This window comes from Cupressus sempervirens, chromosome 1, assembly GCF_028749045.1.
Source record: "Cupressus sempervirens isolate cs-2001-9-10 chromosome 1, ASM2874904v1, whole genome shotgun sequence".
In the NCBI taxonomy this organism is placed as follows: Eukaryota; Viridiplantae; Streptophyta; class Pinopsida; order Cupressales; family Cupressaceae; genus Cupressus; species Cupressus sempervirens.
Window position 1 is genome coordinate 132,221,337 of NC_143118.1, and position 27,325 is coordinate 132,248,661.

The 27,325-nt window shown below is 39.4% G+C and overlaps 1 protein-coding gene across 3 annotated transcripts in view; it reads left to right on the plus strand.

The window, feature by feature from the left end:
• The window catches only part of LOC149576521 (S-adenosyl-L-methionine-dependent methyltransferases superfamily protein), a 200,402-nt gene extending 173,888 nt beyond the window's left edge, over window positions 1–26,514 (plus strand). Inside the window, exon 13 of one of the 3 annotated variants that reach the window (XR_016361708.1) lies at window positions 24,533–24,667. Coding sequence is in view for 2 of the 3 variants with exons in the window: in XM_089817627.1 (XP_089673753.1) it covers window positions 24,533–25,234 (702 nt within the window). In the remaining variant the exon portion in view is untranslated. Of the gene's footprint in view, window positions 1–24,532; window positions 25,505–26,190 lie in introns of those variants that run through there. The other 2 variants (XM_089817627.1, XM_089817636.1) reach the window with 2 other exon arrangements.
• The last annotated feature ends 811 nt before the right edge of the window (window positions 26,515–27,325 follow it).

The following is a 27,325-nucleotide window of genomic DNA, read 5'->3' on the forward strand; positions in this document are numbered from 1 at the left end:
GGAAGATCTTACAATTTGATAACATTTGGCCTATTTTGCACAGTAGACCATGGATTTGGTTAGTAATGAAAGACAGATCGGCTTTAGTAGCTAGGGATTTTGATACTCGCAGTAGGACACACCTCATAGGCCAACACTTTTAGAGGAACAATCTAACCTCAAAAAAGATATAAGAAAGAACAATGAAGGCACCTCGGAAAGTTATGTGAATAATTCTGGTTTTTTGAGTTGGGACAGCAATTCTGTGACACAACATGGGCACAAATCCTGTAATATACCCAACTGGCTCACACCAATGTAATCCTGGATAATATTGTGTTTTATTTGAATTGCCTTGCGATCTTGTGGATTTTTGGGATATATCATGTTAATTGGATAAATATATCAATGACTGAAATGCAATGCCAGAATAATGATAATTTCCCCCAACTCATTCATTTATAGACTAATTAAATTTCAATGCCAAAATAATGATAAGTAGCCAGATGAGCAATTTCTACTTTTCAATTATTCCATTATTGCCTTTGCACGAATAACATTCATTGAATACAATTTAGTTATTTTTCAATAGTAGCAATGAATCTGATTTGCAACAAAGAGTCCAATGATCATCAATGTTGATCTCCAAACTCGTCTCACACTAGTCAAATGCAGATCACAGCTGTAGAATTGAATGCCGCCTTACTAAATAGAGTCCAACACCTTGTGCAGGCCCATGTGGCTATCCAGATATAATGTCACACTCAAACAGAAAACTCACGTTTTAACGTGAAGAAGAATATAGCAGATCGTACACCAGTAATGGTGCCTATAGCAGGCTTAAACCGCCATCGAGTAGCATGAAACAACCATAGAAGATTGGCGCCAAGTATGCAAGAAGAATGGCATCTAAACTCATATCAATGTGCGCCCAAAAATGTAGACAATATCAATGCGCAACAGCAGGGATTTTAGGTGTTTAACAGTAGAGACAAAAAATGCATATAGTGCAGATATTAATCGCAATCTACAGCAGGGATTTTAACACCAACTTACAACTCTAATTAGTCCTCCAAAGATACAATAGACAAAGTAGAAGAAGATCAAAGATGTAATTCACCAACTTGCAGCCCTTCAAGCCACAGAGAAAAAACAGTATTGAAAGACACCCAAATCAGATTGCATAAATAATCCAAATCAGTGTACTTCAGTACTGAATTGATTATGCACTCTGACTAAGCAAAAGTATTCCAATTTGCTATTCCACAGCAACAAATCGGATCTCAGATCAAGTGGAATCAGTCTGTGTGAAGGAAACCACAACTCAAAACCCTCATAAGAAATTTTTAAAAGTAATAGACAATTGGATGATCAATTTGCTTCATGAAGCCTTTATTTTATAATGCAACGTGGCTTGACCAATACACCTTTCATTAAAGTTGTTTCAACAACACACCATTCAATTAGAAGCTTCCAACTAATTCTTTATAAATTACTTTTAAGCACATAGATTCATGTAGACACTTATCACTAAAGTGGCTTCTCATTTACACCATCAAATTATAACATGAAATAAGATAAAGTTCCCTTCATAATTAAAAGCATCATTAATCACTTATTAAAAAAGAACTCCATGAATATTGTAGAATGGTTATCAAAGCACAATGCATAGAACAATATAACATAGATTCAAACAATATAACAGAGATAGTACTAATAGAGCATTCATTATTTGTACCAAAATACCATAATGGCGAGGAAATGTTATTTCTTTATTGATACCAAAAACATGAGTACATCATCCATAGTGCAAAGTTCTTATATAATGGTCGGTTGGTTGGGAGAACCAATGGACACATCCCCATGCTTCCTAACTACCCAACCTAACAAAGATTAATTAGTTCTAATTACAACATTACTTTACTCCGTACTACATTGATTCCCCCCTAGGAAAAGGAGTCTTTTGCTAGACGACTACCAAACACTACAAAAGGAAAAAACGTATTTCAAGAATAAGGATGTGAAGACATCCCTGGACGTGGGGCTCCACGAAGGTGTAGAAGATCTCGTTTGACCGCCTTCTGTTTGGCACAAACTCCTTGCAGAACACGTAATGCATCCATCTTTTTTGCCTCAACTCTTGTGAATCTTTCCTATAGGGCAGCTCTCTATCCTCCAATATTCCTCCAAGGCAACATTTTCTACCTTCCACTTTTCTTCTAGAGCATCTTTTTTGACCTCCCAATCCTTTGCCAACCGTCCTACCAATTCCTTTTCTTGCTGATGTTCCAAGTATGTTCTTCTAAATGCAACTTCCATCTTTACAAGCGCCTGTATGAGAGGTGACTGCTCTTTAGCTAGGGGTATGGTCTATCGAGTTGTCCATTTTGTAGCTATTTCCTCCTACTTGTACCCACCCTACTTAAGTAACTTCCAATCTGTGTGACAGTCCTTCCTCATGAATGCTACCAAGGATTTGGCTGCTCTAACTATGGCTCCCATATTCTGCATTTTAGCTTGCTTTATAATTTCCTTGGTGGTGTGCTCCATATCTTGTAATTCTTTGAGGAATCTTTCTACTTTATCTGCTAACGGGGATATCTCAGAAGGTCCCAGGCTCTCGCTTTGTATCTCTGTATTGTCTTCCCCCTTCTACCTCCAAGGTGGTTGGTGAGGGTGGGGGTACCATTCCCTCTTCTTCAAGTAATTTTTCTGCCTCCTCTAATATTGTATCCTCAACTCGTATGTCTTCATTTGCCATTTTGGTTTCTTCTGCCTGTTTCTCATTCTATGCACCCATGTTTCCCCTGGGCTGTAAGACCAAAGCAATAGGATGTGCTACTTCTATACCTTGCAGGGTGTGCAGTCTTACCTTATGCCCACACTTTTCCTGACACTTGAGATCTATCAACTTAGTACGAGCCTGCTACTTTGTAGGGACCAAGTTTGCCACTCCTGGCAATGAAAGTCTTTTTGCCCCCCATTGAGGAATCTGTTGTTGTTGTCCACTGCCTTCGCCCTGTGTACTCTAGTTCTCCTCCACGGTACAAACATCCATGCCTTCCTCCGTACTAGGGCTAGTACATACCCCTTCCTTGATACCTTCCAACGTACTAAGTATAGTACGGGTGTCTTCGACGGTATTCCTATCTTCAACATGCGTGCTCTCTTTCATACTCTTACCATGAGATTGGTGAACCTAGGCGTACTCAGGCACCCCCTTGGCAACGGTCCTCTTGTTGGTGGTAGGAAAGTGATATTTAGGCAAGCCCTTCAAATGATTCGTACGGATTTCCATCTCCTGGGAGTCTGAGGATGTGTCTGTGCTAGTCCCATCTTCTTTTGAACTCTCCTCTCCCATCTCCTCTTGACTTGAATTCTCAACAGATACTACAGATGCTATGTGTTTTACTTGTGCGGCTGCCTATTTTGGCCTCTTTTTTCCATGGTTCTCCAACTGATCTTGCTCTAAAGGTATCCGCGTGATCCCAATATGCCATTGCTGGTTTGTAGGGTTCCACTCTGTTTGCTAGAGCTAATGCCCCTCTATGTTCAACAACCACCTAAGTATGAATTGCTTCTAAAAATAAGGCTATGGTATGGTGTGGCATGTAGAATGCTTTGTTCTTTAACTCCATGAATTCTTGTAACCTCTCTGAGAGAAACTGCGCTTAGTTGTACAATTGTCCCATATTTAGTCCATCCACGACTGGTAACATCCATAGCGCAATATCTAATGTGCGGCTTTCGGTTGTAAGCTTGCATTTAACCAAGTCTACAATACATCACCATTGTTCATTGGCTATGAAGATTTTCTTTAGCCCCCGACTATTCTTCTTGTTGAGAATGCTCTCCCACTCCTATGTCTTGAGATCTTTTCTACGCATTAACCCTAACCACTTCTTTTCCTCCATGGTCATATGGATTTTTGTCAGTTCCTTTCCTCGATTGGAAATGTCAAAGACATTGTTTATCTCTTTGGCCGAATAAGAGATTGTCAGAGTTTGTTGGGAATACTAGATTATGGATTTATGAGCTTTTCTATCATAGGCTGCCACCATGGTTCTTAATATAGATTCAAAATCCTTCAAATAAAAAATGGGCATAAAAACAATTTTCTCTACCTCTGCTCTGTGTAGGGCCTCTTTCAGGGAGTGATTATCTACTGTATTCTCCCACTAGATGTGACATTCGCTTCCCATTACACTTTTGAAAGTGACATTAGCATCAATAACTTTTTTTGCAACCTTCCCTTTGTTCTTTTTACTCTTCATCTTCTTTACTACCTTTTGTGCCTAAAGGACTGAATTTCTCTTCTTGGAATCAATGATTTTCCCTCTGTTGGGATTCCCAACACTTATCTTTACCATTTTTTGATGTTGTGCACGTATGTAGCTGATTTTGATCTTCCAATTGTCTTCTTTCTCTAGGTGGTTGTGTTTTATTAGTTCTTGAAACAGTCTTTGAATGTACTGTGTGCTTGTTATGACCTCTTCTCCCTGCTTGATGAGTGAAATTCTTGACTTTGAACCAACCAATGTTAATGAAGCCCTCAAACAAGAAGCCTAGAAAGATGCTATGATAGAAGAATATCACTCCATTTTAAAGAATGATGTTTGGGACATAATTCCTAGACCAGATGGAAAATTAGTTGTTTCCTCCAAGTGGTTGTTCAAAGTTAAACATGCTGCAGATGATAGCATAGAAAAACACAAGGCACATTTCATTGCTAGAGGATTCTCTCAGAAGGAAGGCATTGACTAGGAGGAAACCTTTGCACCTATAACTTGATATACCTGTGTTCGAGCTTTGTTAGCCATTGCAGTAGCCAAAGATTGGAAGGTTCACCAAATGGATGTTAAGACTGCATTCCTAAATGGAACTATAGAAGAAGTCTATCTGGAACAACCTGAAGGATTTATAGTTCATAATGTAGAATCTTATGGATGAGGAAATTAGTTGTTTCCTCCAAGTGGTTGTTCAAAGTTAAACATGCTGCAGATGGTAGCATAGAAAAACACAAGGCACATTTCATTGCTAGAGGATTCTCTCAGAAGGAAGGCATTGACTAGGAGGAAACCTTTGCACGTATAACTTGATATACCTGTGTTCGAGCTTTGTTAGCCATTGCAGTAGCCAAAGATTGGAAGGTTCACCAAATGGATGTTAAGACTGCATTCCTAAATGGAACTATAGAAGAAGTCTATCTGGAACAACCTGAAGGATTTATAGTTCATAATGTAGAATCTTATGGATGCAGATTAAAGAAGGCTCTATATGGACTAAAACAGGCTCCCTGAGCCTGGCATGAAAGAATTGACAAATACCTCATGAGATTAAAATTCTCAAAGAATGTTGCTTATCCAAACCTCTATTTTAAAAATTATTAATGGTGATATGCTAATTCTAATTCTTTATGTTGATGACTTATCACTCATAAGAGAAGATCATCTTATTGCTAAATGCAAAAGAGATTTAACTTCAAATTTTGAAATGAAAGATTTGGGTATTCTACACCATTTTTGAGGAATGGGAGTATGGCAGAAACCTAATGGTATCTTTCTAAACCAGGGAAAATACACCATTGATATGCTTACGAGATTTGGAATGTTAAATTGTAGACCAATGTCTACTCCCATGGAGACAAACTTGCACAAGCTAAAAGAAGCTACAATGAAATCCAAATTTGCAGATCCTACACTTTATAGACAAAGTATTGGGTCACTTATGCATTTGGTTAACATTAGACTTGACATATGCTACGCAGTGAATGCGTTAAGCTAGTTCATATGTGAGCCTCGTGAAATTCATCTTGTAGCTGCTAAACATATTTTGAGATACCTGTAGGGTACTATTGGATATGGCCTAAAATACAATAAGATTGATGTTGATGTACATGGATTCACAAATTCAGATTGGGCTAATAGTGTGACAGACCGGAAGAGCACATTTGGGTATTGTTTTAGTCTAGGATCTGCTATGATCTCTTGGACAAGCAGAAAACAATTCTCTGTAGCACAAAGCTCTACAGAAGAGAATATATTGCAGCTGCTATGGGAGCCCGAGAAGTTATTGTTTACCGCATAGGTTAATTAAGAATTGCACACAGATAATGAACACAAACACAAACAGCAGAACTCTTCTTATTATATTCGCATATGGTAGACATTACATTATGCTTTTATGATCTCATCCCTGCAATGCTTCCTGAAGGGGTTATAAATACTTTTCGAAGAACTTTCCCGAAGGAGTCTGTCGGCCACATACAACATGTCGCTACAAACTATTTACCTGTCGGCTACATAACAAGAACTTTCCCGAAGGTACCCGTCGGCTGATACAAAAACTTTTCCGAAGGGTCCTGTCGGTTGATACACAATTTCTACCGACAACATCATCCCCCCCAAAAAGAAAAGTCGTCTCCTGACGACTAGCAAAATTAGGAGACAACCTACAAACAATAAAAGAAATACTATAGAGAAGGAGGTGTCCCAGAAGAACGCTGTTGACGATGCAACTCATACACCTGGTCAGTCCGGATGCGCAGATCTGTCTGAATCTGTGAATTAACCTCTACGGCCTCCTTCAGTAGAAGCGCAACATCCATAGCCTGTCTCTTGGCCAACTGCAACTCATGCTCTGCCGCATCTTTATCCCGGATAGCCGCATTGTTCTCCTGTACCATTGCTGCCATATCTTTCAATAGTGCTGCCCGCTCGGTTGCCCATGCTGCCTGCTGGTTGGCCACGTCAGCGGCTAACCTTTCTCTTGCCTCTTTCTCAACCGCTAGAGATCTCTGAGCTGCAACACTGTCTGCTGCCCTATCTGCCTCTATGCGCTGCCGAGCATAGTAAACCTCTTTGTACAATCCCACAATCTCATGTGCCAGCTTCATCATCAGAGTGTCACTCGGTCCTAACTCTGGCTCAGTGGCCTAATTTGCCAACATCTCTGGTGTCTCAACTGCTGACCAACCTCTATCTACAAAAAAAGTCTGGAATCGCTTAGGACAAACCCCACGAATATACGCTCGGATCAAATGCCACTCCCTTCGCCGAGTGAGAGCCTGAATCGCCACATCATGCCCCTTCTTCAATGCAGATTTCATAGTCCTGAGGTAGTCCTTGCACCTGTCCTCATCCGACCCGTAATCCTCCTTGGCGAAGTCCTCCAATGACCATTCTACATCACTATTGTCCTTCTCATTAGCGGGAGCCATGCCCACATCCGGTGCTGCCTCCTCTGCTGTTGACGCAATCACGGCATGTGGCATTCCCTCCTCCTGAGACTGATGCTCTGGTACAGGTGCTACTCCGGAATAGCTGGGAGATTGAATGGACGGGCCACGCCTGTCAGGAACGAGTCGGAACTGTTGCCTCAGAAAAACACTAGCTCTATCCATGACCTCTGGTTGTTCGGATTGTGCTGGGTCCGTACACTCCTGCATTCCTCCGTCTAGTATGTTCTCTACTGTAAGTTCCTGAACTTCTGTTGACTGTGCTACGGTAACAACTGCTGCTGGCTGACTTGTGGCAGGCGCCACGGGTGCTGCTACCGGAAGTGCTTTAGCAGGGGCTGAAGAAGTCTCTCGGGTGACGGGTGTTGTCAGGTGGGCAAAGCCTACCGCAAATCCAACTCCCGGCCGGACAGGAGAAGGCCGTACCCCGTGTTGCCACGGTGCGGCTAGTGTGACTGCCTGGTGGGATCCTCCAGTCATCAATATCGGTCACCGAGTCTATCCAAACCCAGGAATCTGAGCCATGTGTAGACCTTCTGGCACCAAGTCGGAAGTCATAGGAACTGTAGCACGCGGAAATAGCAAGGGGGTAGCCGCGACAATCTGAACCTCCTCATCATCCTCGCCTTCCCCTTCTATTTCCTCCACACTGCCCTGCTCAGAAGATGTCTCCTGTCGGCCGCTGTCAGTATCACCTGCCATGTCCATCCGGGGCCTCTTTTGGCCTGTTGCACCCTTCTGCCCAGTGGTTGTGTCCAAGTGCTTCCACCGCATGATAGGAGGTTCTCCCGGAGCCAGTGGTCCAGGCTTTGCCTCTAACTCCTCCGTTGGGATCATCTGTGCTGCTGCATCAAGGAAGAGACCAATCGCGTAATGGGGCATATAGAAGGTCTTGTGTTGGAGAGTCATAAACTCATGCATTCGTTCAGCCAGCATAGACGCCCAATCGTACACTTTTCCAGTCATTATTCCGTTCATCATAGACACCTGCGGGAATGAGATATTCGATGCCCTAAAGGATCCCGTGAGCCTGCTCTTGACCAAGTCCATCAGACATCGCCATGGCCCCTCCTGAATGTCGGTTTTCTCTAAACCCCTTCCCTTCGATGTCTCAGTTAATGCCGCCTGCTCTGCTTCAGTCAAATCTCCACATACTAATCTGATTAAAAATAGCTTCCCATCCTTTGGAATTTTCTTCGGCTGAACCTTTTTGCCCTGCTGCCCTGGAATGCCAAAAACACGTGTGAAATCGGCTACCTTGAATGATACCACCAATTTCCTTCCCAGATACTGAAATGTGCTCCTCTGAGAAGCTCTGCCATATGTCTCAATCATGGTACGCAGATACCCTTCATAATCTCGAATGCAAAAAACGGGCATCCGAATGGCCTATTCAACCTGTGCTCTTCTGATGCTTGCTTTTATTAGATGATCATTAGGGGTTTCTTGCCACCATTTCCGGCAATCCGTTCCATTCAACCCTTCAAATTGTATAGTCTGTGGTGTGACTTCAGCTGGTGCAGGTGCTGTAGTCTTACGCTTCTCCTTGCTGTTGCTCGAGCCTTCATTCAGGTTACCTGTACCTGCCATGCTCCTGCCTTCCACAACTTTAGACTATGCTAATTGTTTTTTCCACTGTCATTTACCTGCAGACTCCATCAGTTATATCTTTGTCTTTTCCTAACGGTCTTCCAAACTTGTATAGTGGAGAATTCTTTCAACATGTATGGTGAATTGCAACCTTTGGAATGAAAATCCGTACTCTGAAAAAGTTAGAAGGAAAATCAATTAACAAAGCCGTACCACCAGAAGACCCCAAATCCGTACAACAGTTTCCCTCCCTAAATCTGTACAGTGGTATTTTCAATGCCTTTCACTGATCAGCCGTACAGGGACCATAGTATGCTGAACCCGACTAGAACTGATATACTGCAAAAACTGCCTTGCTTACTGCTGAATTTCATACTTTACCCTTCAGAACCTGTGATTTCATAATCCCATTGATATGGATGGAATCCGTACAATTACTTGGCTCCAAAATTCCGTACTATAGAAGAGACCATATATTGCTTCCATAAAAATCCGTACCTTGCATTCAATAATCCGTACAGTGAAATCCGTACACCGCTCTTCACAAGGGATCCGTATGCTTGAAATGATGGAAATCTTCTGTATGGGTAATGATTTAACAAGCCGTACAGTGCCCTACAGAGTTGCATATGGTAACTTGACCCTTCCTTTTGTTATGAAATCTGTACGGCTTCAAACTTGACATTGCCTGTTGATTGCATATGGATGCCTCCTTCCACTTTTTAGCAGACCAATTGTACTGTTGCAAGGCAAGGCCTGGGATTTTACTCTGATTTTTCTTGGAGCTGCCCCGCACACGGGTTTTGATGAAACAATTCTGAAGGTGTCTTCACTATTTCAATCTTCTGGAAAAGCCGTACTGCAATATCCCACCAAGTCTTCAAATTCCATACGGCAAAATCCGTACGATGGAAATTAACAAAATTTGGCTCCAAATTCCGTACGTTAACCTTCTCAGGCTATTGAAATCTATACGGTGGTTCCAATGTTACAATATGCAGCTCTTAAAAAATCGTACACTGCTTAAAACTGTACTACACAAACCATACACCAAACTTCAGTGAAAATCCGTACATTGTCTTCAAATATAAAAAACCGTAGTACATTAAAACCGTACAGCAACCTTCAAATATGAAAATCGTACATTGTCTAAAAACCGTGCACCAACCTTCAAATATGAAAACCATACATCATCTTAAAAACTGCACTAAAACCGTACACCAATCCTTCAAATATGAAAATCGTACGGTGCTTCTTTTTCCTTCAAATATAGAAACTGTACGACACTTTTTCCTTGAGTATGAAAACCGTTCTCTCTTTTTTTTTATTTTGTTTTTTCTGTGATAATAATGAATAGCAAAGTCAGTTTTCCCTTCGACCGTCGTCACCGTTGGTCTGCAATGACGAAGGGGTCTCTCGAAGGCCATTCTGTGATGCAGAAGTCTTCCGGTCGTGGTATACCTTCAGCTTCGAGCCATTCACAGCCTGGGGGACTTCCTGTCCATCCAAAGTCCATAATTTTATTGCTCCATTGTCCCCTACTTCCTGGATCTGATACGGCCCGACCCACTTAACTTTGAACTTGCCCGGTTTGATCTCATTCCGGCCGTCGTACTTCAATACCCACTGTCCGAGCTGAAACCTATTTAGCTTCAGGTGCTTATCGTGCCATGCCTTTCGCCTATTCTGCGTTACTTTAGTCGCCCACTGTGCTAATAATCGCTTCTCCTCCAACCTGTTCAGTTTATACAGCCGCTCCCTTAAGCTCTCCATGTCGCCCAACTTGTTTTCTAGTGCTATTTGCAGGCTTGGTATCATAAATTCCGCTGGTACTACGGCCTCCTGTTCGAACATCAGTTGAAACGGCGTGTGTCCTGTTGTAACTTTATACGCCGTGTGGTAAGCCCACAGAGCAGAAGGTAATTTTTCCTCCCAATCCTCCCCTTCGATTGCGCAGGATTTGTATATAATTGATATCAGGTTTTGTTGGTAGCTTCGGCCTGTCCGTTTGCCCTTGGGTAGTATGGACTTGATAGCGAATGATAAATTTTGAACTCCGTGGTAAGCAATCGAATCACATGATTTACAAAATGTCCACCTCTATCACTCGTTAATTGTAACGGAATGCCGTACTGGGTAATTATTTGTTCATAAATAAACTTTGCTGTACTTACCGCTGAGTTGTCCGGTAGTGCACGCGCCTTCACCCATTTAGTCAAGTATTCCGTCACGACGACAATGTATGGCACCTTCTGGTTCTGCTTGTCTTCAGAGGTCCTATGAAGTCCAAACCCCACCATTCAAAGAGCTCCTGAGCATGAGAAGGATTCAGAGGCATGAAGTCTCTCTTCAAAGGTTTCCCAGCTCGCTGACATGTGTCGCATGCAACAACCCATTCCCTGGCATCATTGTATACTGTTGGCCACCATAATCTTGCTAGAAGTATCTTTCGTGCAGTTGTGTCCGGCCCCATGTGTCCTCTTGGCGGTCCTTTATGCGCTTCCTTCAGTACTCGTGGAATTTCTTCCTCCAGGACACAACGCCTTAGGATCTGATCGGGTCCCATTTTATACAAGAATCCATTAATCAGCTGAAATGTTCCGCTCCGTATCACCAACTTCCGTCTTTTATTCGGTGGCATGGTATATGGAAACTATCCCGTTGACAAGTATTCGCCGATGCTTGTATACCACTCTGGTAGTGCAGCAATCTGAAACAACTGTGCATCAGGAAAGTCATCATTTACACCGTCTGCCGGTTCTCCTGTTCTGATACGTGACAGATGATCCGCGCTTACATGTTTCTTTCCTGGCCGTACAATGATCTTGAAGGTAAACTCCTGCAACAGGAGTAACCATCGACTGATTCTTCCTTGAATGACTGGTTTGTTGATCATATACAACAGGGCCTGATGATCGACATAGAACACAAACGGAGTAGCCAGCAAGTAATGTCAGAATTTCTGCACAACATATACCATCCCCAATGCTTCCCGTTCGGTTGTATTGTAATTTTGTTCAGCTTTTGATAGCAACCGACTGGCGAAGTAGATCGGGTGATCCAACCCGTGGTTTCCCGTTTGCGCGAGAGTTGCTCCGATCGCATAGTTCGATGCATCAACATGCACATGAAATTCCTTATTCCAATCCGGGTATGCCAAAATAGGTGCTGTAGCCAGTCGTACCTTGAGTCCTTCAAATGCTTCATCCTGTTCCTTCTCCCATTGGAACGATTCTGTCTTGCAAGTTAACCTATCCAATAGATATGCTATCTTGGCAAAATTTTTGATGAAACGCCTGTAATACCCTATATGCCCGAGGAAAGATTTTACCTCTGTCACATTGGTGGACGGTTGCATCTCCATATGACTCGCACTTTGGCCGGATCTGTCTTCAGTGCCTCCTTACAGACTATGTGTCCGAGTAACCTTCCGTGTGGAACCATAAAGTAGCACTTTTTCGGGTTCAGGGCCAGGCGCGCATGGTGGCACCTTTCCATACACTCGCCTAATGCTGCCAAATGTTTGTCCTCTGCACTGAACACTGACCAATCATCTAAAAATGCCTTGAAGTTTTCGACGGACATCTTATAAAAAATGTGTAGTATGATCCGCTGAAATGTCGCAGGCGCATTGCACAGACCGAAGGGCATCTGATTATAGGCATACACCCCATCTTCTACGACAAATGTCGTCTTTAGTTTATCCTCCTCTGCGATTGAAATCTGATTGTAGCCGAAAAAACCATCCATAAATGAGTAGATCTCGTGTCCCGCTACCTCCAGGATGCTATTCGTGAATGGAATTGGGAACGGATCCTTGAGGGTGACTGCATTCAGGCATCGAAATCGACACATTCGGATTTGAATGGAGTCCTTAAGTGAAATCACTATCGGGGATACCCATTCACTGGTCTGCACCTTGAAAATAATGCCGACCTCTAACATCCGATTGATTTCCTCCGTAACCCATGCCGCATAATTTTTGTTCATTCTGTAGGGCATCTTCTGTACAGGTATCGCTCCTTCAATCAACTGAATGCGGTGCACACACAACTCCGATGGTACCCCCTTCAGGTCCTTGTATGTCCATGCAAACACATCCTTATACTCTAAAAATATCTTGAATGCTGCTGCCTTTAGTACTGGGTCCAGTTGTCTCCCACCAATATGTTCCGTGGTTCCGCTTCGTCTCCCAAATTCATGGTCTGCAACGCGACTTCATTGTATTTGATGGGTTCCCCCTTAGTGAACTTATGTGCCGGGGTCGCATCGAGTGACGTCTCTCCTTCCTTCATTTCAGTAAACTCCTTTGGAAATTCATCAGTACTGTGTTCTTCTATTGTCAGTACGTTGCAGGTTTGAAACAATTCATAATCCTCTATCTGCCAATGGTAGAGACCATTTACTGAATCCAAATCGTCATCTCCTTCCAGTCGTAGAACTCCCTCTTGATCTGGTTCCATACTTTGCCCCTTGTCATCCCCTTCTCCTTCGGAATCTGACGATAGGGCTTCTTCCCTTGAAATGTCCCTTACTATAATGCCACTAAAAACCCCAATACTGAACTATGGCATTCGTCAAATACTTGGCATGCAACCGTTAATTGGGTAAGGATGTGATGTCTCAAACAAGTTCACCAAATAAGATAGCTATAACATATGCAATGAATAATAGTAGCACCAACAATATTCAGAAAAAAAAACTTATAGTAATTTGCATTTAAGGACTGATCTGTTACAAGCTCCAATGATAATAACAAATTCTTACAATATTTGTAACAATTCAATTGAAGGTAAATGAATAACAGCGTCTGAACATATACAGTTCTGTACTGAGTTTTTTAAACAATGAAAGCAATATCAAGAACCTGGGATTTACGCCTCCATGAGTTGTTATATGTATGAATTCTCAAAATAGCACCTCTCCCTGCCTGACTGCAACCCTGCCGATGAAGTTCATTGAATGGTAGCTGAAGGGAAAGCTCAAGTCTATTCCTGTCTGGACATCACAGCCTGCCAACACTGTCGTACCTGTACGGCCCTGGTGCGATTTTTTATAAAATTCCCAGCCTTCAAAACAGTGCCGAAACTTATTATGTACTGAATCGCCTAGGGTGATTAGATAGCCCCCTAAAAGCATAAAAAGAAACTCTGAACAGTTTGTGAAGTATGAACAATTTTATGACCCAAGCCTTGGTACGGCTCTGACATGTACGACCCTGCTAAAAAATAATCTGCTGTGTATTGGTTGCCGTATTTGGTAAAATATGAGTCCAGTCCCGTTCACAATCTCATCAGAATATGCACTGATTGTCTCCCGAATTTTGCCAACTGATCCTGTAAGAAGATGATGAACTCCAAACACTTGCAAATAGCTTAAGTCCTCAAAATCAATTCTCAGAATGATCCTCCATGAAATGGCTGAATACCATCTCCAATGAGCAACCCTTCAGAAGATATCTCACTTCCTTAGTTATGCAGATCCAAGGGAGTTTTCGTTCCCAAAGACCTAATGAAAATTTGCAGACCAAAGACCACAAATTGCTCCAATATAATTAGAAGTAGAATCCACAAAATCGCTTGTTCAAATGGGTGCCTCCCGCCCTCTATTTATTCACCTTTTTAAGAAGTCACTAGGAGCTTCTAGAAACATCTTTTATAAAAATCTTATTATAATGCACTTTATTAATAAATAATTTTATAAAATTAAATAAATATCTTTATAAAATTAAAAGTGCAATCTCAATTAAAAATTAGAACATGTAGGCCCCACTTACTGGATGTAGGCTCAATTATAACTCTCCGAGAGCAATATGCAATCATCTGGCAACAGGATGACTCTCTCTCCAAAATCATTTGCCTACGAGAGTCAATGATAGGCAAATCTACTATAGGAATCATGTCACTAGAAAGGGGACATGACATCCTCGACCATCTGAGTGTGCAGATCAATGACATACTTGCGGCTTTTGCTTTCGAGTGATAAAGTATTTTTCTTCCAATCGTGCTTTACTTTTGCTTGTATCAGTCATCCCCGACCTAGAATAGCATCGTACCCTTTCCGCCTTAGAGGAATCAACACGAAGTCCAACAGGAATGGTTGTGTTCCAATCGTCACGGGTTGCGCTATGAGTATTCCCAATGGCTTGATTCCATGTTGATCGGCTGTTAACAGCTGGAAGGTAGGTGGCCATAATGTCGGCTGTCCCAATTTTTTTCAAGTATTCTTTGGTAGCACATTGACACCGGATCCTTCGTCGACTATTGTGTCCATTAGCACAGTCCCGAGAATGCCCATTTCAACAACTGCCGGATAGCGTCCAGATGAAAGAGCTAACAGCATCGGGTCTTCTGCACTTGCGCCCCCCTGTTTCTCCTTTTCCTACTCTACTGGTTGCTTAGCAATTGGGACTATATTTGTGAGGGCCGTACGGAGTTGAGGCATAGTGAGCAACAGATCATTTATCCTGACGGGTATCTCAGCTTGCAATATTTTCCGTACAATGTTCTGTTCTGTGTAGTTCTGTACGGAGGTACTCGCAATGTCCTTCAAGTGTGTCGTTTCTATCTGCGTTACTTTCTAGATCTCTGCCCGTGCTTCCTCTAGTCTCTTCTTTTCCTCCGTCGGATCGAGGTATAGCCTTGCTTTCTTCCGAGTGATTGCCAAAACTTCTTCCTCGTCTGTCCCGACGGTAATCAAGTTTACTCCGGACTTTGGGCACTTAGTATCGTCATGATCGCCGGGTCCACACCATTGGCATAGCAACTTCGGAGTGTTTGCCGCTGTGCACTCTCGGGCGAAGTGACCCCACAAATTGCATGCGCGGCATTGAACTATTGGTCGACCATTGGCATCATATTGAATTCGACTCCTTCCACCATTATTGTTGTTGCCGGTATTGTTATTGTTGTTGTTGTTGTTGTGCCAGTTGTTTCTGTATCCGCCCGATGTGTCACCTTCCATACTGGTGTTCTCGTTCCCTCCTGACGGGGATGCCTCCTGCGCGAGGAACACTTGCTGTGGTGTTCTTGATTTCAGGTTGAAAGGACATTCCTTTACCGAGTGTCCCAGAATCTGGCAAATCTCACAAAATTGCTCTTTCAGGCAGGATCCCTTCGTATGGCCTTCTTTCTTACACTCCGTGCACCATAGGTCATTGCCCTTAGTCTCCTTGTTCATGTTCTTGAACTCCTTCATCATTTGAATCATGTCCTTCTGGAGGGCACGGACCTTCTTGTTGCTTCCCTTGTCATCGCTGCTGTCTTCTCCTGAGGATGCATCGTCATCTGAATCGGACGAGCTGTTCTTCTTCTTCTTCTTTGTCTTCTGATCACTTTCGAGGTTCATTGCCCGATTGTACGCTTCAATGTATGTTGATGGTGGCACGATCTTCATCTTCTTTTGCAGCTTTAGGTGAAGGCCTTCCATGAACCATCTTTTCTGGAGCCCATCTGCCGGCTTATTCTCCATTTTACTAATTAAGTCCTTCAACCTCCTGGCGAAGACCCATACTGTTTCATTCTTCTTTTGTTTGGTATTGAATATCTCCACTACAATTTCATTATCGTCGCGCAGGAGTTGAAATTCTGCGATGAACTCCTTAATGTTATCCCAAGTGTTTGACTTTTGTGGATCAGTATCAGTAAACCAATCAATCGCAACACCCCGTAGGGTAGCGGGAAATTGTCAGATCCATTCGTTTGTATCTGTTATGCCATTTGCCCTCCAGATTGTTTCACATGTTTTACAATGTCAAATGGGATCAGCTGCTTCATCACCATCAAATTTAGACAACTTTTCTTTCGGACTTGCCATTATCACTGTATGTTGAGGGTTTTGTTGTGTACCTGCATTGTTTTACATGCCTGCGCTGTTTTGAGCACCCGCGCTGTTCTGAGCTCCCGCGCTGTTTTGAACACCCGCGTTGTTCTGCACACCCGTGCTATTTTTGGCGTCCGCGTTGTTTTCAACACCCGCGCTGTTTGGTGAAGAAGAGGGTTCGTCAACCAAAGCTGTTCATTCCGAAAGTATATCTCGGACGAAGAGGTCACTCCACGCTCGTGCTCCCTCGGCACTCCGAGCCGTGCGAGTCGATCTCCTTCCGTTAGGATTCTCTTCCCATAGCATATGCAGGTTCAAAAACTCCTCCCTCGCTTCTTCCACCAAATCAAGCCGTTGTCGAGTCTCCTTCAACAATCCTTCCGCGCTCTTGTTTCCGTCGGTAATCTTCTGAAATCTCCTTCGACGCTCTATCTGCTGAGCCAGAATTAAATTTTCCTGCGCAACACGTATGTCATCTTTTTCCTTCAGCTTACTCTTATCTTTGTTCAACTGATTCGGCATTTAATTCATATCCGCCTGCCTGCGTACCAGGTCCATCGGGCAACGGCGCCAAATGTTTACTGCATAGGTTAATTAAGAATTGCACACAGATAATGAACACGAACACGAACAGCAGAACTCTTCTTATTATATTCGCATATGGCAGACATTACATTATGCTTTTATGATCTCATCCCTACAATGCTTCCCGAAGGGGTTATAAATACTTTCCGAAGAACTTTCCCGAAGGAGTCTGTCAGCCACATACAACATGTCGCTACAAACTATTTACCCGTCGGCTACATAACAAGAACTTTCTCGAAAGTACCCGTCGACTGATACAAAAACTTTTCCGAAGGGTCCTGTCGGCTGATACACAATTTCTACCGACAACAGTTATATGACTTAGGAAGTTGATTTTGGGACTATTTGGAAAACCTCTAAAGTCTACTACTATTTAATGCGATAATCAAAGTTTTATCAAGCTGTTAAACAATCCAGTGTTCCATGATCGATTCAAGCATATTGAAATTCCTTTTCACTAAGTCAGAGATATGGTAGAGAGGGAAGCCATCCAGTTAGAGTATATTAACTCCAGTGTTCAAACTACAGACATTCCCACCAAGCCTCTTTCCAAAGTTAAAGTGGAACACTTCAGAAAGAAACTTGGTATGATTGAAATGTAATCGAGACTCAGTCTCTAATTTATTTCATTTGTAAAATTATATATAAAAGATGTTTAATGTGTAAACTCTTTTGTCATATGTGTGACTATGATTTATGGGCCCTCTTCCTGTGTACATTACATAAAGGTGTTGATCTTTCTAATAATGTACACTTGTATCAAACATTGTGAGGTGACGACTTTATAATGTTTCTTATCATAATGGATACCATGTGATATGATATCTTTATGTAGATCATGACAGTAGTATCTCTAGAACATTTTGATGGATATCATGAGACGTGATATCTTTTCAGATCATCTTGTTCTTTATGAGATAATCATGATAAGACACCATGATGTGTTATGGTAGACATCATGTGATGTGATGTCAGTGCACATACCATAACAAGGATATATGAATATCATGAGACTTGATGTTCAATATAGTCCTTGATATCATGAGTAAGGTGATTTCTAAAATTCATACTTAGTTATCTTCCCTAGCTAAGAGGGAGTGTTACTGAATAGCATCGGTCAGATCTCCTGAGACTGTAAATTGTCTATGTATATACATATTATAATCAAACTGATAATGTCTTAACACTGACCAAGCACATTCATATCAAACTGGGATGAAATATTGTGCATATATATATACATTCAATAGCAAACCTGATGGTCTTGTAGATCGATCAAATATGCCTCCTAATGTGAATATATAACAGTCACAATTAGTTAGTATTAAATAACTAATCAGATCTTATAGGAGATCAGAATAGTTAGTTAATACTAACTAAACACATAAGCAAATTGTGACTTTTGGTATTGAAAGATCGTGACCTTCTTAAGAGCCATCTAGTGAATACAATAGATATGTGCATCAATGATAGTAGTATTGACATCAAAATCAATAAATGATCAATACTTACAGCAGATCAATATCCTTCCATATTGCTCTACATTTCATCCTTGCATTCTAATTTGTATTACACTTGCAGATCAACGTGCCTGTGTAGTCTGACAGACTGACACTCATACTTGGAGATTGACATTACTTGCAGATCGTATTCATTAGCACAGTGCAATTCATATATTGCAGAATAAAGAATATTGTACAATATTAATAGGGGTGAATCTACACGTACAAGAGTAGAACTGTCATCAATAACCAGTGGTAAAATTAAAGAAACTACAGTCTGATATAAGTTTAATCATTTACACTCTTCCTCTCACCATGTAAAAGATTTCCTGCAGCATCATATATCTTCATATGCCCTTAAACAGACATACCTTTGCCAATCATACTTCATCATTGAGAAAAATAATAAATTAAACTTATCGGTTCTTTTCAACACATTATAATAATTCATACCCTTTTGAAAGCTTCAATGTTTATAATTACTAACTAGCATATTGGTCTTCAACATACGTATCTTTATTTATGTCTCTTAATTTGGATCTCTAATCGCTAAGTAATTATGACAAATGTAGATGTTTGATGATACATCTTTAAAATTCCACTAACTAACTATTTATATAGTGATAGTGGAGTTAGAACTTTCACAGGTTCTATCATCTGAAGGTTAATATTGCACACAAATGAATATTCTCAAATTAACATTGATGCCATGGGTGAAGGATTTCCCATGCTGGAAGTGTTCAGCAGGTCTGAGTTCATCACATGATAAGTGGCAATATTGATAGCTTTATTTGTGGCGAATCCAGCCTTCCCATGGATTATTACATAATTGTTTGACTATAGATATTTTTGGAATCGTCTTCATAATTAATATTTGTAGATTGTGAAACGTTAATTAGATTATATTCTGCTGACTATGCTTCTCCGTTGGAGTCTAAATTATTGTCCTGTCTGATATATGCATTAAATGATTGATCCACAATGCCCTCATTATTCCATGTTCTGATGATGAAGGATATATTTCTGTGTCTTTTTCTGATTGATGTTCTTATTTTATTTGTCTGTTTTAATCTTTGATCAATCCTAAGCCAGCTGCAATTCCTTGATGATGTTATAACTTTTGTCTCATCCTGACCATAATGGGAGTCTGGTCTGTCACATTCCTCTTTTCATCTTCCTTAATCAATGAAATCCAGTCTACTTTTCAATGTTACAAATTATTGCACGTCCTCATTGGATCCCATCTAGTCACTCTTTGTTTTCCTTGCCGCTGCCTTCCTCTAGTTTGATTGCTTTTATTTCCTGTATACGACATCTTCTTCTTTTTAATTAATATTTTCCTTTCTGCATTCTCTGTTCCATATGTCCTCTTATTCGGATTTCAGAACTACCCCCTCTTAGATCTTTCATTGTGTTTTTAACTACATGGAACGATGCTTTCCCAGTCTGGAGCTTCCAATGCTGAATCTAAATTAAGGGTACATTTTTTCTACTTTATATGTCCACTGTACTTGATATAGTTTTCTGATTATTATAAGATACGGAATATTCCATTTTTCCATGTTTCTTCCTTACATATATAGTCCACTTGATGTGAGGTTGTGACTATTCAAATTAGGCTGTAACCTTTAGTTTTTTAATAAATTAATTATAATTCTTTGATTTATAATATATTTGATTAAGATTATAGTTTATATATTTTAATAATTATATTGATTACACTATATTCATATGATATGTTATATTGATCAATATATGTATTATATGTTATTAATTTCTTATTATATTAATAATATATAATAATAAATTTTATTATTATTTAATCTATTTTTAAGTTATTTATTATACAATCTTATAATTATGGGGACATGACACAAGGTCATTGAGGCATTTCTGTGCTAACTTTTTCCTCTTCTTCATGTGAGTGGCCTTGAATAAACTCCAATTATACTTGCAATTGGATGAGCTACATGGCTGACATAAGATGCGAAGGACAAGTTTTCGCAAATTTTGGACATTTCCACCCTAATTTTGGCACCAAGCATTTGCAAGATATATATTAAAGAGTTGAAAAGTGAGATGGAAACATATTTTTATCTACTTATCATGCATATGAAAGACACTAAAAATCCAAATATTGTAGTTGGGGTTTGAGTGTTTCGTCCTCTTCTTAACAAGTTTGAGGAGAATAGCTTTCTCATTGCATTTTGATACACTAGCATCTCAGACACAATGAGGTCTCTCACCTCAACCTCAAGTGCCATCCTTTGCATGCATTCAATGAAGCCCTCCATGACATCTCCATTGGAATCCCCATAGGATGGAAAGAAGTGAAAACAAGGGTTGAGGAAGTACCCTGCCGCATGAATTGGTTGGTAAAGCTGATTGTTCCACCTCGTATCAATAATTACCCACATGGGGTCTTTTAGGTTGTCCCCCTTGTTTTATTTTTTACAGTCTTTGGTCCTTTCCATGGCCTCATAAAGATGCCTCATTGGGGTTTGATCCCCATCTACCAAGTGGAGAACTTTAACCAAGGGCTCCATCACCTACAATTGAAAAGTAGAAAAAGATTATCATTAATCAAAGACAAGAGTTACAAATTAATAATGAAAGCCTTGATTATTGAATACAAAAAAAAATTAAATATTCAACTTTTGAAGTTTCCAAGATACCTTCACAATTTCTGTAGTAGGCCAAAAAAAAAATGGTTGTCAAAATCGATGTATGCAACACGCTATCCATCATGCTTCTTTAGTAACTGTAGTCTACCCGTTGTTGAGCCACAGACATTTTCTTTAAAGAAGTTAAAGAACTAATAACATTTTGCAACGTTAAGAAAATCATTGCAAACCTTGTGACCAAATGTCTAACCAATTCCTTCCCATGGATGTATTCTCATCAAGATATATATTGTAACCTTTTTTGCATCCTCTACAACTAGTCTCATGCAATCCAATTTTCTTATGTTCACCAAAAGAAGGTCAAGGATATGTGTTGCACAAGGAGACCAAAAAAGTGTGCTATACTTATCTTGGAGGATCTTATTTGTTGTCACATATGATGCTACATTTTTAGTTATTATTTGCACCACATTAGCAACCCCCACTACTTGTTCTAACCTTAGAGCCAAATATTCAACTGTCTTTATCTTGTCTTGAGGCATCCAAGGATTTCAAAAAAACCACTTGATCTTTGCAAGAATCCAAAAAAATGATGATGGTACGGTTTCTTCCATCCGTCCATCCATCTAAAAGTATAGTGCAGTCAAATTGTTGTCATTTTAATTTTTTCTCTTCTACCACATCTCTAGCCCTCGAAATAACATCTTTGAATAATCTACAAACACAAACTAAAAGTGACATTAAGTACACAACTTTGATTAGAAAAGCTTGCATTAAACAAAAATAAGTAAGTTGTAAAATTATAAAAGTATTAAAAATTGAAATAAGTAAACTAACCTTCTACTCAAGTCTGTAGGACTAAATGCCTTGTAGCTTTTTCTCGCCATTGTACGACTTGTCACAAAATTCAGAAAATAGAGACTTGCTGCAACATTTAAGGGGATGTTAAAATAACAAAAAACAACACGTTGAATGTTAATGTGTCGATGCACATCGTTGTTCCATCTAGTACCCTATAGTGATGGTTGTGCTCCAGGTGTGTTTTTGTGCAGGAAAAACAATCTATAGCAGATGGTTGTGGTCTACTAGAACCGACAAAAGTGGAAGTCGAGGGGATGGTAAGTTTGTGGATCCGTGGGCTGCGAATAGAGCCCACTATGCCCTCAACAGTTTTTTATCAAGAGTGGCTGGGATACCTGATCACAACCTACATCATTTCATTATGATCAATGTTTTAACAAAATCCAAACTAATAATGGTGATTAGAAAATAATAAATGATTTTTAAAAAGGAGACATGCCTTGCAATTCAGAAATGACTGCCTTTATGGCCAATTTTGCCCCTTCCCTTCGCAACTTTTTCTCTTCTTGGAAAGAGAGCAAGACATTCATCTCTCTCATTATTTCCTCGATGGTGAAGGCACAAACCTTTGTATCATGCCTTTTTGATCCGTGCAAGGTGGTATTTCAAGCGAGATGTGCTTCCACTAATTAGTTTTTTGCATTTTATGCATATCACAGTATTATATTTGTGTCCTTCAAAGGCATATATCAATGTCTTGTCTCTAAACCCTTTAGGATGCATGCCTACATATCTAGATGGATGTCTACTTGGCCACTGATAGACCCTACCTGCAGCTGACCCAGCTGTAGAGGAATCCATATTTACCATTTAATAAAGAATCAACCTACACATATAAAATACAAATTGAAGCCACAAATTTAGAAATTTAATAAACATATTTAGAAACAAATTAATTTAGATTAAAAATTAAGAATAAGCTGAACCTTGAAACTTAAAAGAAGAAAAACAGAAAATGTGTTGGGTTATGAAATTATTGAGAAAACTATGATTTTGTTTTTGGAAAAATTGCTAAAAAATGGTGCTAGATCTTATTCATTACACTCCAAAATGTGTACACTGCAAATGGTATTATAGAGCTTGTATAAACGTAGATGCAACCGAGGCAAGACAAAATGATTTAAAAAAGAAAAAAGAAATAGAATTTAGAATATTTTACTTGTGAGTCTGGATTTGCTTGAAAAATCTCCTCGAGACTGCTTCAAATCTACCATAAAACAATCTACAAGGCTGGAAATGACCACCTTTCTTCTCCAAAACCTGTTTCTCCCCTCCACAATTTCTCTTGCAAAAACATTTGTAGTTTTGATGTCTTGCTGGGCATCCCAATTTTACTGACGCCACCCTCAATAAGTAATCAAGTTATCAGCGATAAGGTGCAGATATATTGGCAAGCTCTCTGCAGAATATTCACAACTTCTCTGCAAGTTCTGGGCATGTGAACTTGACACAATTTCTTGGCTTGTGAAACTTTTGAGAAACCGATATATGGGTGATGTCTGCACAAATGTGAACTATGTTACAAAGCGATCTCTTAATCTTTGCATTTATCAATAGGAGATGTAAACTTGCTGCTTCTAGATTCTTTTTTTTTCAAACTAACTGAATAAGCTGGGTTCCTGAGCACTTTCCTCCAAAAATGGTCTGTAAACTTCTAGAATGTCTGTCATCAATAATAGATGGGCTGGATAATTTTGATGAACATTTTTAGGATTATACTAAACATCCCAGAAACAGACAGTAACCTTCATACATCAAAACATCGTTCATGTTTCCAAGCAGGTTTTGAACTCAGAGCACTTCAAAATAAATGCCTCATGAATTGCAAATGGATGTCACTAAAATAGAGTTAACTGGAGAATTTGGCTTAACAGCTGTAGAATAAGTAATAGTTCAGAGAAATATAGGTGGTCACTAGGTTGAGAAACATAAATGTTGAAGAGTATTATTGTATATGGAAGAGTATGAGGTAACGGAGGTTTATTATTTTCAGAAAAATGAAAATTGTTATATATTGCATAGAGAAGGTAGTTTTACATATGATGTTGACCACAGATGTTTCAGACCGTTAAGGATGATAGCTTTCACTTCATTAAAATATTGCATTGAAAGCAATTTATTAGCTAGTCTGATTGAAATTATGCTGTTGACGTTAGACACCCTATGCATACATCTAAGTTAGAATTTACTGCACATTTTGCTTTATTCAATTGATTGGTTAGGGATTAACATGCTTGAATAAATGGAACAATAGTGATAAGATGAACGTCAAACTTATCTTGACATTATCATAAATTCCTAATTGACTTTTTCTATTATTTAATATTATTTAGGTTTTTGATATTTTGATTGGCGGTCAAACATTCAATTTGAGATGTCTGTCAAAAGAGTATCAACATACATGCAAGTCCACAGGCTTTATGCTCTGGGAATCAGCTCGTATGTTGTCACCACTGCTAGCCGCAAATCCAGATATTTTTGCAGGGAAAAATGTTCTGGAGTTAGGTTGTGGTTCTGTTGGAATCTGCTCCATGATTGCAGCTAAATCTTCCAAACTTGTGGTTGCTACTGATGGTGATCTAGCAGTGATGGATTTATTAACTGAAAACATAAAGGCAAATACCCAGCACTGGAGTCCCAGCAAACTGCTTTGTGAGAGATTAGAATGGGGAAACAAGGCACATGTAGATGCAGCAAGAAGTCTGTGTCCGCAAGGTTTTGATTTGATCATAGGAACGGATGTGGTGTATGTAGAGGATGCTATTATACCATTATTTGAAACTGCTAGAGCGCTGATTTCTACAGGGGGAATTGGTATGGTAAGACCTGCTGTCATTCTTTGCCATGTTATTCGACGAGTGCATGAAGTATACATTGTTTCAGCTGCAAGTCAATATGGTTTCCATCTTGAAGATAAGTGGCCTTCAGATAATGATGAATGTGTGAAAAATAGTCTCATTGCATCATGGTTCCCTGATGATAGCTACATGGGTCTCTTTTTGCGAAGCGCATTGAGGATTATGTATTTTAATTAAATGTGGTCATTTTTCTAGCTGTGTTTAATATATGGAGTTGCTTTTATCATTTCTTCTCCTGTCAGAAAAAATGTATTATTGCACCAAGAATGATTGGAAGATTGTTGTATTTTATTTACTCCCCAAAGGGAGCATAGTAGTTTGACTACCATTTTGTCTTGGTCATAAAAGTTGTAAATAGTCTTGAGGATTGCAATGATGAATTCTGTAACGGAAGTAGCTTGGAGCGCTTATTATGTTTTTAAATAACAATGCTATGCTTTTTCTGAATGGTGCTTCACTGAGGTTTAATATTATGTGCAAGACGTCCTAGAATATGCATAAACATCAAATCTAGCAAAATTCTGTTATTGCAACACATACGTTTAATATATTGCTTAGGATTGAAATGTGTTAATGAGTGTCATCATTGTAAGAATAATTATTGTGGTACACCATACAAGATTACTTTTATTATTTTCTTTTCTCCAATTCTAAGCAACTCTATATTTTGTGTGTACTTGTTCATGACACTGAAAATTTTACTGTACATGACAGTCAAATGAAGTACACGACCAATGGTTTTTCTAATTTTATGTTTTGAACTCTTGCACAACTTAGCAAGGATTTCGCTAGTAACCGACTCGCCTGAAAATTCTTGCATTTCAGATTTAGCTAGAGCTTCAACATATAGAGACTACAGACTAGTTGCATACAAACTCAAACAATGCATTCTTTAACAAAATTAATATTGTACAACGCCATATGCCATTTACAAAATGTAGGAGGTTGAGATAGTAAAGTTCTCCCTCAAGTTTAAACTTAAGAATGTGTAAAATAATGCATGAAGATCAATAGGGGTAACTAAAAATCTTCCTATTTCAAATAGCATCGATTTTATATAAAACTAATGCCATTGTAAAGTTTCTTACCAGATTTCAAATCTGTAGCTCACTGAGGCACAACTCTTATTGCAGGTATGAACACTGTTGACAAAGGATATATTTGCTCCAGAATCTGTGTAAGTTAGTACAAAAATAACAGAGATAATATAATGTTCTTGAACTTGAAATGTCCTTCGGTCCTTTGATGTGCTTGCATTAATTGATTTCGATGCCTTGTTTATTCGGGTGGATCAAGTATACATATCATGTGGAAGTGTGTGAGGGTGAATGGTCATGTCTCCATTTGGAGACATGAACTTTCATCATCACATCGGTTTGGTGTTAACTAATCTTGCCTGATTTTTTATAGACTTAACACAAGTTTAATAATGTATTACCAATCATTATGAACAACAACCCGATATAAAGAATAGATCGATAGTAATCTAAAATCAAAGGAATCAGAATAAGTTTTGATCATGCCTCAAAAGATCTTTGTGTGTGTGTGTGTGTGTGTGTGTGTGTGTGTAAATGATCATCGGTTTCAACTGTGCATTGATTCACACACACACACACACACACACACACACACAGAGTATGTGCATCATACTGTTGTACAGATATACATATGTATATATTGTTGATCACAGTTATTGTCAGATCAAAGCTACATGCTTTAACACTCCCTCTTAGCTAGGGAAGACAAAGGCTGTATATATATGTTCTTATTTGAAAATGATACCATCTAGATATATTAAAGAAAATCAAGTCTCATGATATCTACCATAAAAGATCATGGTATATCCATAGATATTATGTTACATAATATCCACTATGAGTTTGAACATATTGATCTTCAACATATATCAAGTCACGTGATATCTATCAACATGCTCTTTTAACTATCATGATTTTTCCATGAATTTCAAGTCACATGATATTCATCATGATAGTAATCTAATAATTATAAAGCATCATCTTATATTATTAGAATGAACATTTTATTATAAAAGATTGTCACCTTTTAATATTGTACACAGGTAGGTCCATAAGCCATAGATTCACACATGACAAAAGAGTTTACACTTTAAATATCTTTATTAAAATAATACAAATTTACAAAGTTAAGACTTAATTTAATAAACTTACATTTCAACCATACCAAGTTTCTTTCTAAAATGATCAATCTTCACTTTAAGAAGAGCCTTGGTGAGAATGGTAGTTGTTT